Source organism: Coenobita brevimanus, chromosome 21 (assembly GCF_032717465.1).
Source record: "Coenobita brevimanus isolate Jiangsu-jjx chromosome 21, ASM3271746v2, whole genome shotgun sequence".
Lineage (NCBI taxonomy): Eukaryota > Metazoa > Arthropoda > Malacostraca > Decapoda > Coenobitidae > Coenobita > Coenobita brevimanus.
This window is the reverse complement of record NC_136974.1, coordinates 13,756,382-13,773,345: the sequence shown is the minus strand read 5'-3', so window position 1 is coordinate 13,773,345 and position 16,964 is coordinate 13,756,382. Positions and strand designations below refer to the sequence as shown.

General features: G+C 41.6%; 1 protein-coding gene across 1 annotated transcript in view; it reads right to left on the bottom strand.

Annotated features, from left to right (window-relative positions):
* The window catches only part of LOC145392105 (alpha-amylase 2-like), a 230,703-nt gene that overhangs the window by 46,868 nt on the left and 166,871 nt on the right, over nucleotides 1-16,964 (bottom strand). Inside the window, exons 5-6 of the mRNA XM_080266559.1 lie at nucleotides 13,915-14,104; nucleotides 13,104-13,259 (exon numbers count right to left, since the gene is read on the bottom strand). Of these exons, the coding sequence (XP_080122685.1) occupies nucleotides 13,104-13,259; nucleotides 13,915-14,104 (346 nt within the window). The remainder of the gene's footprint in view (nucleotides 1-13,103; nucleotides 13,260-13,914; nucleotides 14,105-16,964) is intronic.

Here is a 16,964-nt window from a genome sequence, read left to right as displayed (position 1 = left end):
TACATGTTTGTGGCTAAGGTGTGGAATGTAGTAATGGGTATAGGTTTCCAAATCTGCAAAAGACAAAAGGGCGAGATAAGAGGTGAAAAAAGCACAGAAACAAGAGAACATTCAGGATTACTACATTCCACGCTTTAGCCACAAACTTGTAGCTGGTGGAATGTAGTAAAGTGTATAGTCTCCAAATCTTCTCCCATCCCACATGCCCTCCTGTTTCTGTGCCTTTTTCACCTCTTATCTCAGCACTGTTGCCCTTGGTAGATTTGGGGACCTATACCCATTACGACATTCAACACCTTGGCCATAAACTTGCATTTGATATATCCCCATTTTGTTTTCCCGATTACCATCTCCTTACAAACTTCCGTAACAAGGGCGACACCTGTTGTTATATCAAATCCCAATATGCAGTTGACACTGTTTTAAACTTCACTTCATCTAGTTTTGATTACTCATTGTATAAACTAAATTGTCAAAATATTACCAAATATAGGCCTATTTGTGTAGTCTAGCGCTCCCCCAATGCTTCTTCGGAACCCAGTGTATTTTATTCCATATCCACACAGTTGAGTAACCTTAACCTTGTCCTTAGCACCGAAATTTCCATTTTGGGTGATTTTAACATACATAATGTTGAATGGTTATTGCATTCTGCCAGGACTGACGACGCTGGTCTAGAGTGTGAGCTGTTTGCAGAATCGTTTAATCTCACCCAGCTGTTAAAGCAACCAACCAGAATACCTGATAATCCTGACCGTAATGCCCATGTCTTGGATTTATTCTTGACAAATAATCCAGATCAGTACAGGATAAAGGTATTGTCTCCACTTGGATCCTCCGACCATAATCTCATCAAAGTCTCATTAGTTAACCCCGACACACCTCCCTGTTCTGAACCTGTCAGGGTGACCCGATGGCACTTTGATAGGGCAAACTGGGATGGATTTAGAAATTATCTTGCTGACATTCCATGGCAGTCTTTCTTCTCTAGTGATCCCAGTCCTACCCAGTCCCACATTTGCGACTTAATACTAGCTGGTATGGATTTATTCATACCAAGTCAACAGTTCAATAAAAGATCGAACTCTCCAAAATGGTTTGATGGCAATTGTGCCAGAGCAAGAGCCCAAAAGTCATTAGCATACAACACTTACTTAAAATAAAAAACATCTGAATCACTCTTTCAATTTAAAATTGCTAGAAATCATGCAGAAGCTGTAATAAATCTAGCTAAATAAAATTTTCTTCAAAAGCAAGCATCAAAACTACTTAACAACCCTAATGACAATAGAATATTCTGGTCAACTCTTAATTCTTTCAATAATAACTTTAACAAGTCATCATCCATTCCCCCACTAAAATCTTCAGATGGCAATATAACAAATGACCCGCGTGGGAAAGTGGATATTTTTGCCAGTACATTTGCCAGAAATTCCACCATAGAGGATGCCAGCCAGAATGTCCCAGTACTAGAAATTGGCTCTCCCGAAATTCCCCCACTTAAAATACAGACAAGATACGTAAAATCCATCCTAGACAATTTACCGACCAACGAAGCTCCAGGCCCAGATGGAATTCCTCCAATTGTTTTGAAAAAGTGTTCCCCAGAACTTGCCTCTGTTCTTGCAAAATTATTCAGACTAAGCATACGTACTTCTTCATTCCCTAATTCATGGAAAGGAGCCAATATCCACCCAATGCCGAAGAAAGGAAGTTCCTCTGACCCCTCTGATTACAGACCAATAGCTGTCACATCTTCTCTTGGTAAGTTATTTGAAATTTTAATTAATAACCACATTGTTAAACATCCTGAATCTAACAACTTAATTAGTGATAGACAATATGGTTTTCGCTACGAAAGATCACCCTTGACATATTCAGTCTCCTGACTCATACCATCCATCAATCAATTGACATACATGGAGAAACTCATGCAGTAGCCCTTCTAAAGCTTTCGACAGAGTATGGCACCGTTCCTTTCTGTCCAAACTCCCTTGCTATGGACTAAAGTCTTTTGTTCCTTTGATTTCTTCATATCTTAGTGACAGGAAAATAAGAGTAAAAGTAGATGAAGTATATTCCAATTTCCACTCAGTTAACGCCGGCGTGCCGCAGGGGTCAGTTCTGGGGCCAATCCTTTTCCTGGTTCATATTAATGATCTCTTATCTGTCACCCACAATCGCATCCACTCATATGCAGATGACTCAACACTACATAGTTCATTCACACTCAGACACCCATTTACAAAGTCTAATATTTCTACCTCTCAACTCAGTACAGCCATCTCCATAAATCAAGACCTATCTACAATCAGTGAATGGGGACAAAACAACCTTGTCTCATTTAATGCTAGTAAAACCAAATATATACAATTTACTAATAGACAGATATTGCCAGATTCGTACATTATCTTTAGTGCTAATAATATTCTCATCTCCAAAAGTTTTGAAATTCTCGGCGTTTCACTTAACAATGCTCTCAGCTGGACTTCTTATGTTTGATCACTTGCTAAAACCGCCTCAAAGAAACTTGGATTATTGTACAGAGTCCGTAACTTCTTCACTGACGAGCAGTTAGCTATAATTTATAAGAGTCATGTGCGCTCTCAGCTTGAATATTGCTCACCCTTGTGGAATGGATGTGGAGAGGTTGCATTAAAACAACTAGACAAAATTCAGAACAAAGCTGTTAGAATTATTAACAACCCTGCCATTACAAATAAACTACATCCCCTACAAGTAAGAAGGAACGTTGCCTCCCATGCATTATTTTACAGATATTTTTATGGCAAATGGTCATACGAAATTGCGTCCATGGTGCCACCTCTCCATGCCTTCCCTCGTGCTGCACGGGCATCCGGTAGCGCTCATGACTGGAATGTCACTTATCCATATTGTAGAACTTCTGCCTATCAGAATTCTTTCATTCCCTGAACTGCATCTCTCTGGAACTCGCTTTCCCAGAGTTGTTTCCCTCCAAATTTCAACCCACAGCTATTCAAGGCTAACTGTTACAGATATTTTATGAACAGAGGACACCACTAATCTGGTGTATGGATTATTTTTTTATTCATTTGTTTTTCCTTCCTCTGTTCTGTAATTTGAAAAAAAAAAAAAAAAAAAAAATTGTAGCTGGTGGAATACTCTAGTTTCTGTGCTTTCATCTTCTCTTATCCGTGCGCTTTTCCATTCCTACTTGATAACAATCATTTTAGAAGAAAAATTTTGTTTTCAAGTGAATCAGTGAACGAATGACAGCTTATGCAAGAGAAAAATGATTAAGTGGAGAACGACTCAGTGAGTGAGTGAGTGAGAATGAGGCAAGTGAAAATGTTATTTATTTATTTTTTTTTTTCGTATCAGGTTCTGGGTATGAAGAAGACAAACCATTCCCTAGGAGTGAATGAGAGCTTGTTGGTGAACAAAAGTGAGTGATTAGGTGAGTGTGATATGATGCCCTCGCGAAGACGAGGTCGAGGGTAAGCCAGATTCCGTCTGTTCGTTCGCAGTTTGGGGAGACGATGGCCGAATCCCGGCTGGGGCAGGGACCAGTTTAATTATATGAATTTTATTAAGAAAAATTTTTACCTATCTACAAAAAGACCCCCTCCCTGGGGAAGGGGGGATAGAATACTTCCCTAGTATTCCCCGCTTGTCGTAAGAGGCGACTAAAAGGGACACTTTTATATACATTCTTTTTGCTCTTTTTCTTTCCCTTGTACTTTGTCTGTCCAAACCCTCTGCAGTTTACTTTCATTTAGTTAATTTCCTCTCTCCACTGTCTGGTTCCTGCGAGACACTGGCATTGGCTCCAGGGTAAAATATTTTTCTGCCTAAGATATCTTGATGAACTCTGGTGACGAAGCAATGGCCCGCAGTTCCGTGCAGCCCTTAAGTGGGCAGGGGGTGCTAAGAATCCCACGGTGTAGAAATAAATTTATACATCCAAAGAGAACCTTAAGAATAGGAAACTGGAATGTTCGAACTCTCAGTCAGGCTGGTAAAATGGAAGAGCTTATTTCAGTGTTCAAGGAATACAAGATGGATATTTGTGCTCTTACAGAAACGAGGTTGCTTGGAGTTGATAAAATGAATTTGGAAGATGGTATTACTATGTTGGTTTCTGGTAGGAGTGATGGAAATCATTACCAAGGAGTAGGCTTACTGCTGAGTAGAGATGCTTGTAAGGCAGTATGTGAGTTTGAACCAATTAATGGGCGCTTGCTTTATGCTCGTTTAAAATCTGACCATGGTAATATCAGTATGGTTGTAGGGTACGCTCCGACAAATGAGGCTGCTGATGAAATGAAGGATGACTTTTATGAGAAGGTGCAGGATGTAGTGAATAGAGTGGCAAGACATGATGTGTTAGTTTGCATTGGTGATTTTAATGCGATTGTTGGCAGTAGTAGGGATGGCTTTGAAGATTGTATGGATAAGGAGGGTGTTGGTATAAGAAACGAAACTGGAGTGCGACTTGGAAGCTTTTGTTTGGCAAATGACCTTATAATTGGTGGAACTATCGCTGAACATAGAAAAATACATAAGACTACTTGGATTTCACCATGTGGTAAATATTGTAACCAGATTACCACATTGCAATTAGCAGAAGGCATAGGAGTTATTTGCAAGATGTTTGCGTAAGGAGGGGGCAGATATAGGTAGTGATCACCAACTTGTTGTGTCGAAGATTAAAATAAAACTTAAGAGAAACGTTAATGGTAATTGTACAGGAGGTAATAATTATGATTTTGATGAGCTGAGAAGTGATGAGAACACGAAGGAAAAGTTTCGGTGGGAATGTAGGAACAGGTTTCTAGTCCTGCAGACTTTGATGGAATCTGAAGACAATGATATTAATCAAATGTGGAGAGAGGTAAAAGAGGTTTTGCATGAAAGTGCTAAGGTTACTATTAAGAAAAAGGGAAAAGCGAGACGGAAAAAGTGGATGTCAGATGAAACATGGAATGCAATTCAAAAAAGGAAAGAGGCTAAGTTAAGAAATGAAGAACAACAAGTTGATGGCCAGGTAGTTGAAGTACTTAGAGCAAAGTACTGGAGTTTACATTCTGAAGTAAAAAGACTCGTTAGACGTGATAAGAGGAGACTATATGACGAAAAGGCGACAAAGACAGAAATTAAATTAAGTAAAAATGACGGTCAGAGCACAAAAGCAGCGAGATAGAAATGGTAATTTGATGACTAAAGATTTGGATATGAAAGGAAGGTGGAAAGAGCACTTTGAATCTGTTCTAAATAGACCAATCCCAGCTGAAGAGGACATTTTGCCAGCCGAGAGAGATTTGCAGATACAAACAGGGGATATAACTTTGGAAGAGGTAGCAAAATCTATAAAGGAGTTAAAGAATTTTAAGGGCCTAGGAGAGGATGGAATATTTCCTGAAATGCTGAAGGTGGAAAATGATGAGTTGGTGAATGCGCTTTGGAAACTTTTTAATGTGGCTTGGGACAATGGTGGAATACCAGAAGATTGGAAAAATGGAGTGATTCTAAAAATACCAAAAATGACTTTGACACCTGTAGTTGCAAAAGTTGCGGAGGGTTAGTGCCCCTCCCTGGAAAACAACTAACTAAAAAGACAAACAATAAGCCTCGGACAAGGACTGACCAAAAGATGACGACCAAGGACCGGACAAAGGACATAATAATCGGAACGTGGAATATAAGGGGAGCGAATGATGAGGTGAAAGAGAGAGAGATTGTCCAGGTGCTTGCTAGTGCGAAAGTTGATGTATGCGGAATAACTGAAACGAAATGGAGAGGTGAGAGTGTGACAGAATGGGAGTATGGATGGGGTATATGTGCAGGAGTAGGTGAGAATGAGAGGGCAAAAGAAGGAGTATGTATAGTTGTGAGTTAAAGATGGAAGAAGAGCATAAGAGAGTATGGATCAGTTGGTCAAGGATTGTGTGGGTAAGATTGAAAGTCGGAATACAAATGTGGGCGATTGTGTGTGTGTGTATGCGCAAGATCGTGCAAACAGAGTGAGAGAAGAGTTCTGGACAAATGTGGAAGTGTGCATGGAAAAGTTTGGAAGGAATGAGAGAGTGTTTTTGATCGGTAATATGAATGGTAAAGTAGGGAACGTGAAGGTGGATGGAATAGTTGGTGAGTGGGGTGTGCCTGCTGAGATAGATGAGAATGGCAGTGTGTTAGTGGACATTTTTGCTAGGAGGGGGTTGGTGATAGCCAATACCCTTTTCAGACACAAAATGATCCACAGGTATACATGGCGAGTGATGAGAAGGGTGGGTGGTGAACTGAATGAAAGGAAGGCAATGATTGATTATGTGTGTGTGGATGAAAGGATGCAAAAATGTGTAATGGATGCAAGAGCTTGTAGAGGTTGAGGGAGTGGACTTTCTGACCACTACTTGGTAGTGGCTAGAATCAAGGTCCATTTAGGATGGAGAAATAGAAGAACGGAAGGACAGGAAGAAGGAGTATTTGTAAGGAGAGTGGAAAGGTTACAAGAGGATGAGAAAAAGGCAGAGTATAAGAGAGAAGTGGAGGAACGATTGGGTAAATATGAACTGGAGCAGATGGGGGACGAGGAAGGTGTGTGTAGGATATTTGCAGAAGAAATATGTGCAGCATGTGATGTGGTGTGTGGGATGAAGAGAAGATGGAGGGGTGTGCAAGGAACAGGGTGGTGGAATGAAGAAGTGAGACAGGCTGTGGCACAGAAGAAGAAAGCATACAATGAATGGATGAGAAATAGGGGCGTGGAAGAAGTTGAGAGGCGGAAGAGAGAGTTATATGTAGAAAGAAAGAGAGAGGTGAAAAGATTAGTAAGAGAGAGTAAGAAGAGAGCGGATGATGAATATGGAAGGAACTTGAGTGTAAAGTGGAGGGACTGTAAGAAAATGTTCTGGAAAGAGATGAAAAGAGTAAGACAGGGTGGAAGTGAAGTTAACAGGGGAGTGAAAGCTAAAAATGGTAGATTACTAGTGGAGAAGGGAGAAAAAGTGAGCAGATGGAGAGAACACTTTAAGGAATTGTTGAATATAAAGGATGGAAGTAATGCGAGTATAAGTGGCTGGGGAATGGCTGGGAGAAGGAAGGAGGTGAGAAGACAGGAAGGAATCAGTAGGATAGAAGGTGTGGAAGCAATGAAGAAAGTTAAATTGGGGAAAGCCCCAGGAATTGATGGAGTGTGTGGCGAAATACTCAAGTACGGGGAAGAGATAGTAGTAGAATGGCTGTGGAAAATGTGCAGATTGGCCTGGGAGGAAGGTAGAGTCCCGGAGGATTGGAAGTCAGGTATAATTATTCCCTTGTATAAAGGAAAAGGGGAAAAAGAAGTGTGTGGTAATCATAGGGGCATCTGTCTTCTTAATATAATAGGAAAAGTATATGGTAGGATACTTATTGACAGAGTTAAAGAAAGAACAGAGGAATTAGTTGGAGAAGAACAGGGAGGCTTTAGGAAGGGAAGAGGTTGTGTAGATCAGATATTCATTCTTAGACCTTTAGTGGAAAAGTTTCTAGGGAAGGGAAAGAAGTTGTATGCGGCTTTCATGGATTTGGAGAAAGCATAAGACAGGGTGGATAGACAAGGATTGTGGAAAGTATTAAGAATATATGGAGTAGATGGGAAGTTGTTGAACGCTGTGAAGAGTATGTATGATGGTGCTAAGGCTGCAGTGCGTGTGGATGGTGAACTGAGTGAATTTTTCTCTTTGAAAGTTGGGTTGAAACAGGGATGTGTCATGTCTCCATGGTTGTTCAATCTGTACATGGATGGGGTAATAAAAGAGGTACAAGGTAGGGTAGTGGATGTTGGAGTGGCCCTGGTGAGAGTGGGTAGTGTTTGGAAACTCCCTGTACTGTTGTTTGCAGATGATATTGTGTTGTTGAGTGAAGGCGAAGGAGAGCTGCAAGGCTTGGTGGATGAGTTTGGGAGAGTGTGTAAGAAACGGAATCTAAAGGTGAATGTAGGGAAGGTTAAAGTGATGGTCTTTGAGATAGGTGAAGTCAGTGAATGCACAGCGAGGTTGGATGGTGAGGAATTGGAAAATGTGAGTACGTTTAAGTACTTGGGTAGTGTGATGAGTAAGGATGGAGGTTTGGAGGGTGAAGTGCTTGAAAGGGTATAGCAGGGAAGAAAGGTTGCTGGTTCCTTGAATGCAGTGGTAAGAAGCAGGGACGTGAGCATGGAAGTGAAAAAGTTACTACATGACAGTATTGTGATACCAACTCTAACGTATGGAAGTGAAGCTTGGACGTTGTTGGAAAGACACAAGTCAAGAGTGAGAGCAGTGGAAATGAGTTATTTAAGAGGAGTCTCTGGAGTCACATGGAGAGATAGGTTGACAAATGAGGATATAAAGGAGCGTTGTGGTGTGGATGTGGATGTGATAGGAAGCGTTAGGAGGAATACACTGAGGTGGTTTGACCATGTGGAGAGGATGGAGGGTGAAAGACTGACGAAGAGAGTGTATGTGAGTGAGGTGGAGGGGGGAAGAGGGAGGGGGAGGCCGAGGATGAGATGAAGGGATGGGGTGGAGGGGAATATGAGAGAGGGGTGTGTGAGTTGGAAGCGGGGCAGTGAAATGGCGGAGGACAGGGCGACGTGGAGGCGATTTGATTGTGGCCACCCTGAACGGGATTGAGGCGTCTGGAATAGATAGATAGATAGATAGTTGCAAAAGTCTTTTCCAAAATCTTGTTGAATAGAATAGAGCCAGTAATTGATAAAATTTTAAGAGAAGAACAAGCCGGATTTAGAAAGGGTCGAGGTTGTAATGATCAGATTTTTATTGTAAGACATCTAATGCAACAAGCTAATGAGATGAAAATGCCATTTAGTATGTGTTTTGTGGATTTTAAAAAGGAGTCTGATAGTGTTTCACGTGAAGCTATGTTGAAAATTATGAGACTCTATGGTATACCAGAAAAGTTTGTAAATATTATTAGAAGCCTGCATGAAGGTACTTTTTGTAAGGTAATGGTGGGTGGTTCTTTGAGTGATCCATTTCAAGTTAGGTCAGGAGTGATTTAAGGAGGAGTACTTTCGCCATTGCTGTTTGTTTTGGTTATGGATTATGTTATGTGAAAGGTTGTAAGGAGAACAGATGCAGGAAATAACTGGTAAGAAAATAAGAAGCTGATGGATTTGGATTATGCTGATGATATTGTACTGATTTGCGGAAGTATTTACGAGATGCAGAGGGTGCTTGATTTTCTGGTGGAGGAAGGAGAATAAGTGGGATTGGTAATAAGTTGTGTAAAGACTGAAATTATTAATATGAACGTGGAGAACCAAATCGATTGTGTAACTGAGAATAATGTGGTGAAGAATGTAGAAAACTTTAAATATCTGGGAACGATTGTATCATCTAATGGATCATTAAATAATGAAATTGTGGAGAGGATTAGACAGGCTTGGCGAGCTGTTGGAATGTTGAAATCTGTTTGGAATAATAATATGCTTTCGGTACATACTAAAGTGAAAATTTACAAGTCCATGGTTAGACCAATTTTAATTTATGGGCATGAGTCATGGTACAGTACAATTGCAACAGATCAGAAAGTATTAGGATTTGAGAATAAAATACTGAGAAAGATTCCTGGAATAAAGTGGCAAGACAGAGTTACAAATGAAAGAGTAAGGGATATTACGAGAGTGGAACCAGTTAATGAATATGTGAGATTGTCTCGCTGGAAGTGGGTGGGGCACATATTCAGAAAAGAAGGCAGTTTAATACAGGTGCCAGAGTGGACTGCTAGAGGAAGAAGACGTAGAGGTAGGCCGAGGGAAACCTGGTTGAGGACAATGAAAAGAGAAGCAGGAGAGGAGTGTTGATGGGACATGAAGGAGATGGCAAGAGACAAATATTGGTGGAGAGAGTTCATCGAGGCCCTATGCATCCCGTGGGGTGCCACAGGAAATGATTGATTGATTGGTTGACAAAAAGACCCACCGATATGTCGTAAAAATACCCCCACTAATACCAATACACCAGTCCTGTATGAGAAAGCCGTCGCATGTAATCAAGATGGGCAGTGGTTGTTAGCCCAGAGGTGGTGACATGGGGACGGGGAGGTGTATGGTATGTAGTAGGAGTACTGGGCCTTGGGAACAAGCTGTGAAGCTTATGCCCAGAGTAGGACACACAAATAGATATGAATCGTTTTGTCGACTGATATGTCGTATGAATCATCTCAAGCTGACGATATATTTTCGTCTTAGTGGTCGACCCACTCAGGTTAATCCCATGGTGACAGTGACAAAAAGAAAAAGTCAGGGCCATAGAGGAAACTATTTCATTTACAGAAATACAGCCATATAACTGGGACCAATGGAGATGGCATTCAAAATGCTATATACAACTTATGCCCTCATCACAGGTTTTCTACAAACTGTAAACTGCAGAAAATTTTAACTACGCGCCTGTGTCGCTACCGCATTAGGTGGTGGAGATAGGCAGGGATGTAGGTACTGGGTAAGTAATTTTAAGTAGGCAGGGAAATAGGCAGGAAATGGAGGTAGACTGATAGGGAGGTAGGTAAGTAGGAAAACAGGGAGATAGGTAGAGGACGTACAGTGGGTAGGAAGCAGGTAGGTGGTGATGTTGCCAGGGAGGGAGATAAGTAGGTAGGTACGTAGAAAAAGGGCGGGGAAATTTGTAGGTATGAAAAGAGGTAGGTAGGTAGCTACGTAGGGTGGCAGGTAGGTAAGCAGGGAGGTTTGGTGGGTAGGAATGTAAATAGGTAGGAAGATAGGTAGGAATGGTGGTAGGTACAGCGAAGAGAATTGTTAGAGGATTAATACATTCCAGTGAAAGGATCATATAGCAGAATAGAGTAGTTGCAAAGTCTGAGATGAGCGCATAGCAAAGGATCTGCTGCACATGTTAGGGATCACAACGAGAACTTGTCTTTGGGACACTAGTTTGGCAGCACGGAGGAAATATGTATGCTTGTCAGTCAAAGACTGAGTTGAATTTACGGCAGTGAGAGAGACTGAGTCTGTGAGACCGACCGTGCATGAAAATGAGAGAATGAGTGTGTGAGAGACTGAGGGAAAGTGAGAGCTAATTTTCATCATAATCATCCAGTCATGTAGAGGAAGTCTAACGAAAGACAGACAGAGAGACAGGAAGATAAGAGATAACCCGAAATTCCCTGCGCAAAACCATTTCATCTTCTCACTTAGTGCGCAGAAATGATAAATTATACAGTAATTAAAAGTAGCAACATTGCAACAGCAGTGACCAAAATTAATAACATCAAATATCCCTGTGAGATGCACGCTTTATATTTCTTTGTAAATATAATATTCTTGAAAAGACGATGCAGTTCTAGGAAATCATCAATAATTCAAATAAATTTCAAAGTGGAGGCGATGACGGTGGTTGCCTGGTGCTTCCTAAGAACTTAAAAAAATCGGCAACATTGTCGAGACCGGTTCCAGTGTTCAGAGGAGGCAGTGGAATCATTAATTTTTTTGCTTGATGCTTTTGAGTTTATTCAGCTGCATAGCATGACATTATTTCAAGTTATTCTTCATTAATCCCACATGTGTTTTGCCCGAAAGACTTTGCAGGAGCGGTGAGGTATAACCATGAATCATTTTCAGACCCTAGACTCACTCTTGTTCCGTTTGCAATTTTTTTCATTTTAACCTTAGCTTTGACCTCCCTACAACAAGAGGAATGAAAACCTTGGATGTTAATAGTACAAAATATGCGTCCTCCTTGTCTGGCAGCGCAATCTAGTCGGGTGGGACCTGGAAGTGTACTGAGCGTATTTAGGGAAAGTCAAGTAAAATCAACATGCACTTTAAAAACAGCCAGATCGCCAAACCACGAGAGGGTTAAATAAAACACTGCCTACATATGTTCAATTACTTCCACCATTTCCACCGAAGTCATTAACAGTCCTGCTGTCGATGAGCTCAAAGGCTGCTGGGACTACTAAAAATCAGCCTGTTCTATACGTGTCTGTAGGGAAAGGAATTTCATCCTGTACAGCAGCTCAACCAGGGTTGTTCTTGAATCTCAGGGAAAGGACAGGTAGAATACCCACAGAAATCTTGAGCAGGAACTCAGTTCTTGTTATTCTCGTCTCAAAGCCTTCCACACTGCAGTCTCTCAGTCAGCTCATCAGGCAAAGCCAGCTTCCGCCGTCTACGTCACATTATGTAAAATAATTTTGTAGGGACGATCCTGTACTTCTAAGCACATCCCTGGAAACTTGATGTAAGCAAGCTTCTGCACACAATCCTGTTTCCGGTCTGATACACACTGACACGCGTACATTCATAACCTTCCGGTAGCGTTTTCAACATCCGCACATATTGTAACATTAAATTATCCTCAATCGCCATGCACTACATATATTCATTTATTCCCTCGCCATCAAGCATATTGCATATAATAAAACAGCACAATTTTTGGATCTGGAGAGATCTGAGAGCCAGGTGAAACTCACTGTCGAGGAAATAATTCAAGACTAGCCAAGCTATGCCTGTACATACAGTACATACGCTGTCTGTCATCCTGCTCTCGATGTAACCATGTATAACACCTGTGGACAGATATACTGTTGTCTGTGTTATCCCTCCAGTGTCACTTGAACCCCCAGGCTGGGCTAAACCCAGTATCGTGATGAATTTAGTCGGGAATGTCAATGGTAGCAGATTTTAGTGGTGGTATTATTACAGTGGTGGAGAGTAATAGTGTCTGCTATACTGATACACTGATGAGGGTGGGAAACTAACGATAGATTTAATTGTAAGTTAATATTTTAATTGCAGTTTTCAGTGGTGATGGTACTGTCAACTTTATATGAGTGTGCATTTTGTTAAATTTAACACTTTCCTTTAGAATTTTCCATCTGAAATGTTTTACCTTCTTGGATGATTTTCTTGTCTGCTATCTACTGTCAAAATTAAATGGAGGTGGGGTGAGGTGAGTGAAATGAGTTTCTTTCCTACGATCTCTCTGACTAAATCGTCTACCTGAACGACTTCTTTAGCTATGAAGGGCAGTCAGTGGTATAGCGAGTAAGAATAAACTTATCTAAACATTTAGTAAGGATATGAAGGGCAACAACAACATTAACATGTGTCTTACGTCGAGATCAGAAGGCCACATGTGTTTAGCGGCGTCGATTCGAAATCCAGCCACTCCCCAGTCAATCAGCGCGTTGAGGTAGTTGATTATCTTGTCACGTACAAGCTCTGACGCTTGATTGAGGTCATTCAAGCCATTCAGGCGGCAGTTACGAACCTGGTTTTAGGTTAGATTAGGTTAAGTTAGAGCAACATGTTCACCTCTTCATTTTGTTTGTGCATTTTATTTTATACTTGCTCCATCCAGGCGATTTTATTCATATTGGGAGAAACTTTTCGAATTACGAGTAAAATTCAGTCGTCACTAACTGTTTCGCTGACAGAGATTCTTCCTAAATTGAATAATATCACCTTGTAGTGGCAGGAGTAAAAATAATAATTACGTCACCAGATTCAAGGGGCTATTAGATGCTATCATTCCATTAAGTTCTCCTCCTACAACCTTTGTGCTAAATTTTTACTTTTGTACAAAGGATTTCATAACGCCATATACTGTTCTTCTTGATGCTATTGCCTTCCTCAGTTCCTCTATCCGTTTCGCCCTCTGCTTATCATTGCATCAGAATACCTATAATTCTCTGGCAATTTAGTGATCCTTTATTCACCTGTACAAAACATCCCAAGTTATTGCATTATTCCACAGTCATTATTCTCATGATAATAATCATCAAATAATACATCCCTCAACATTCTCAGAACTTTGAACCCGTGCACACAGCTGCATTTCGCTTATAGAAAGAAATAACTGAATCACTTCATTATCAACATACAGTACATATAAAACAGAAAAAAAAAAAAAAAAACATACTCACCTGCTCAGCACTAAAACAGTTTTCAATGTTTCCACTGGGGGTGCTACACTTGATATCATTAAAATCAAAGGCGGTGTATGGGACTGCAGGATAGAATTTCAACCCAGAATCGAAGAAGGATCCTGCAGTACTGCCTGTTCCAGACGGCCACCACTCAGTCATGTGGTTGAATACTGCATCCACGTAGATTCTGTAAAGGAAGAATCGCCATCATCCTGGGTGTTTTTTTCTACCTAAGGACGGGATCAGGCACAGTCTAGAACACAAGAAGAGAGAAGGTACGAAAGAGGGAGAACTATCATCAGTTCGCCCAGTGAAGTGGGCCAGATACCCGCTCTCACATCATTCAATCCCCCGGAATCATGACCTCGGTTCACAGGTCTGACCCAATACAAATATATTTGTGGCATTTACCTTTATAGATGCGATTCATAGACATCTGAAGTTAAAGTCACTCTGCCCAATAACGAGTTATGAAAAGCTCTAAAATTACAGTCAGCATCAACACCATGTGAAGAGAATGGGGAATGAGAGATGCTGAATGAGAAAATGTATGTAAGTGAGGTAAAAATGAAGGGGGAAGGTGGTGACTGAGGAAGAGATGGAGGGATGAGGTGGAGACGAATGCGTGTGAGAAGTATGTGACATGGAGAGAGGCCGGTCTGTTGGCAGAGGACACTGTGGCAGGAAAGCTATTCATCTGTGGCCCCCTTTTCCGGGGTTGTGACATCTGGTTACAGAGGGAAAGGTGTCCATTAATCTAGTCATGTTTTTCGTGCACTAACAGGGCTGGCCCAGTACAGTGCTTGTCCCTGTGTCACTTGCTTACTCGCTCACTCAATCTTTCACTCACTCACTCACTTACATACTATGTTACTGTACTTCTGGAAAAAGGCAGCCCATGTCTTGTGGGGGTGTATTAGGTATGCCAAATTATGCTTAATATCAGACCTCCACCCGGGGTAGGTTTAGGCAGGGTGGGATTCCGAGAGAGGCTCCTACAGGAGGTGGAGGTCCCCGAGGTCTTACCCAAAGCTGTTTTGCACTGTCACAGTTTTTGTACCAGGGAACATGATATTTTGCACAGCGATGAACTTCACTCGGGGCAGGTTTTAGGCGGGGCCAGACTCCCCTATCTACACTGTCGGGAGGGAGGGTGAGAACGCCATATTTTTAAAACCTAATAATACGAAATTTTGCACGATGGTAGACCTCTACTCAGATCAAATTTTGGCCAGAGCAGAACACTGGAGGATCGCTCCTTCCCTAAGTAATTGTTTTCCTTGCAATATTACAGGGGTGGGAGCAGCTATCAAAGGTGTCCTTTGTCTTATTCAGTTTAGAAAATGGATAATCTGGGTTCAGATGCCAACAGAGGAAAATATGAAATGAGAAAAAAAGATCAAAGTGCTCCGTTAGACTGGACATTCTTTCATTCACTCAACATTTTTATTCTCCTAAATCTTTACTCTATCCAGTGCGATAAATACCTTTGGTGTGCTGCGCAGTCAGATTGACATGGTGGTGAATACTGGTCCGAGTAGGGTTAGGTCATAGTTACTTTTCTTCACGGTTAGGTTAGGTAGGTTAGACTGGGTTTGAATGGATCTCCAATTTGTGTTTTTGAGATCCGCGGATAATAGTGCTACGTCCATGAATCTCCCCAGTGAGAAAGAACTATGCTACCTAAATCCATTTTCGGACCGCGAAGCAGCGTAACAATGACCTAACTATATTTGAATCCATATTTACCAACACAATGCACATTTCCCTACATTTATGGAAAGTCAGCAGATCTTTCTCTCTTCATCCACTGGAGGTGGCAGCATTTTGTTTCCATACCATGTCACACAGATAGCCAAAGTCAGAATGAATTTGTCTGGCATTCGCTGGAAATAATAAAGTTGTGCTTTCCCATCCTTCAGATAACTTCCTGCTCTTCTGGCTTGCCTATTTCTCACTCTCATATCGCATCTTAGAACAATCAGCTTAAACATATTACAACTAAATGTCGATGGCCTAAACCCCCTATAACAAGAATTTATTAACTCTTATCAGTCACAAAACGGACATTGCACTCCTACAAGAAACAAAGCTGACACACACACACACACACACACACACACACACACACACACACACACATAAGACTCCAACCATTGATAGGTCCTCACAGATCCACAGAGATAGAATAGATGCCCATGAAGGATGCCTAATCTACGTTATGACATTTTTTCTCTACAGAGACAACACAGTCAACACATTCGTGTTTACAGAATGAAACAAACGCATTCGGATGTCGAATGCTAATCGCCCGCCAAAGCATGTTGTCTAAGGTACGATCTCCCAAATAAATGATGACTAGCTTTCTTTATGTTTCGGACAAGCTCCCTGGTCTGGGAACGTTCACTTGATTGAGAGTTAGGAGACGGAAACAGTCTTTGCTTGGGTTGCCATATCTGAACAGTCAAAATACCGGACGCCTCTGCTGAAAGCCATGCTTCCCTCCCCCACCACAAACTTTGGGCTTTGGACATTATGAAACCCATATATATATATATATATATATATATATATATATATATATATATATATATATATATATATATGTGTGTGTGTGTGTGTGTGTGTATTAAAATGCGGTATAGTATCACCGAGGGCAACTCAACACCCCAAGAAGGAGCCGCCCACAGAGGAGTATATACAGCGCAACTGGACTCCAGGCGACAGGGACATAAGTTTGCCCGGGCCATGCACCCCTATGATCCGGAGCTCACCCGTCGCCACCATAGCAGGAAAGCGAGACTACCTTCCGGGCGAGCCGACCACCGACAACCACGGAGTGGAGCTATTATTCTAGCTCCAGTCAGCACCCCTGAGACGGCTGGTAGCCGCTCAACCCTCCTACAGGAGACAGCCTGCAGCTGCTCCGGAGGTAATGAGGAGACGGCTGGTAGCCGTTCCTGCCTTCATCAGGAGACGGCTGGTAGCCGTTCCTGCCTTCATCAGGAGACGGCTAGTAGCCACTCCGAAGATGCCCTTGAGTCGGC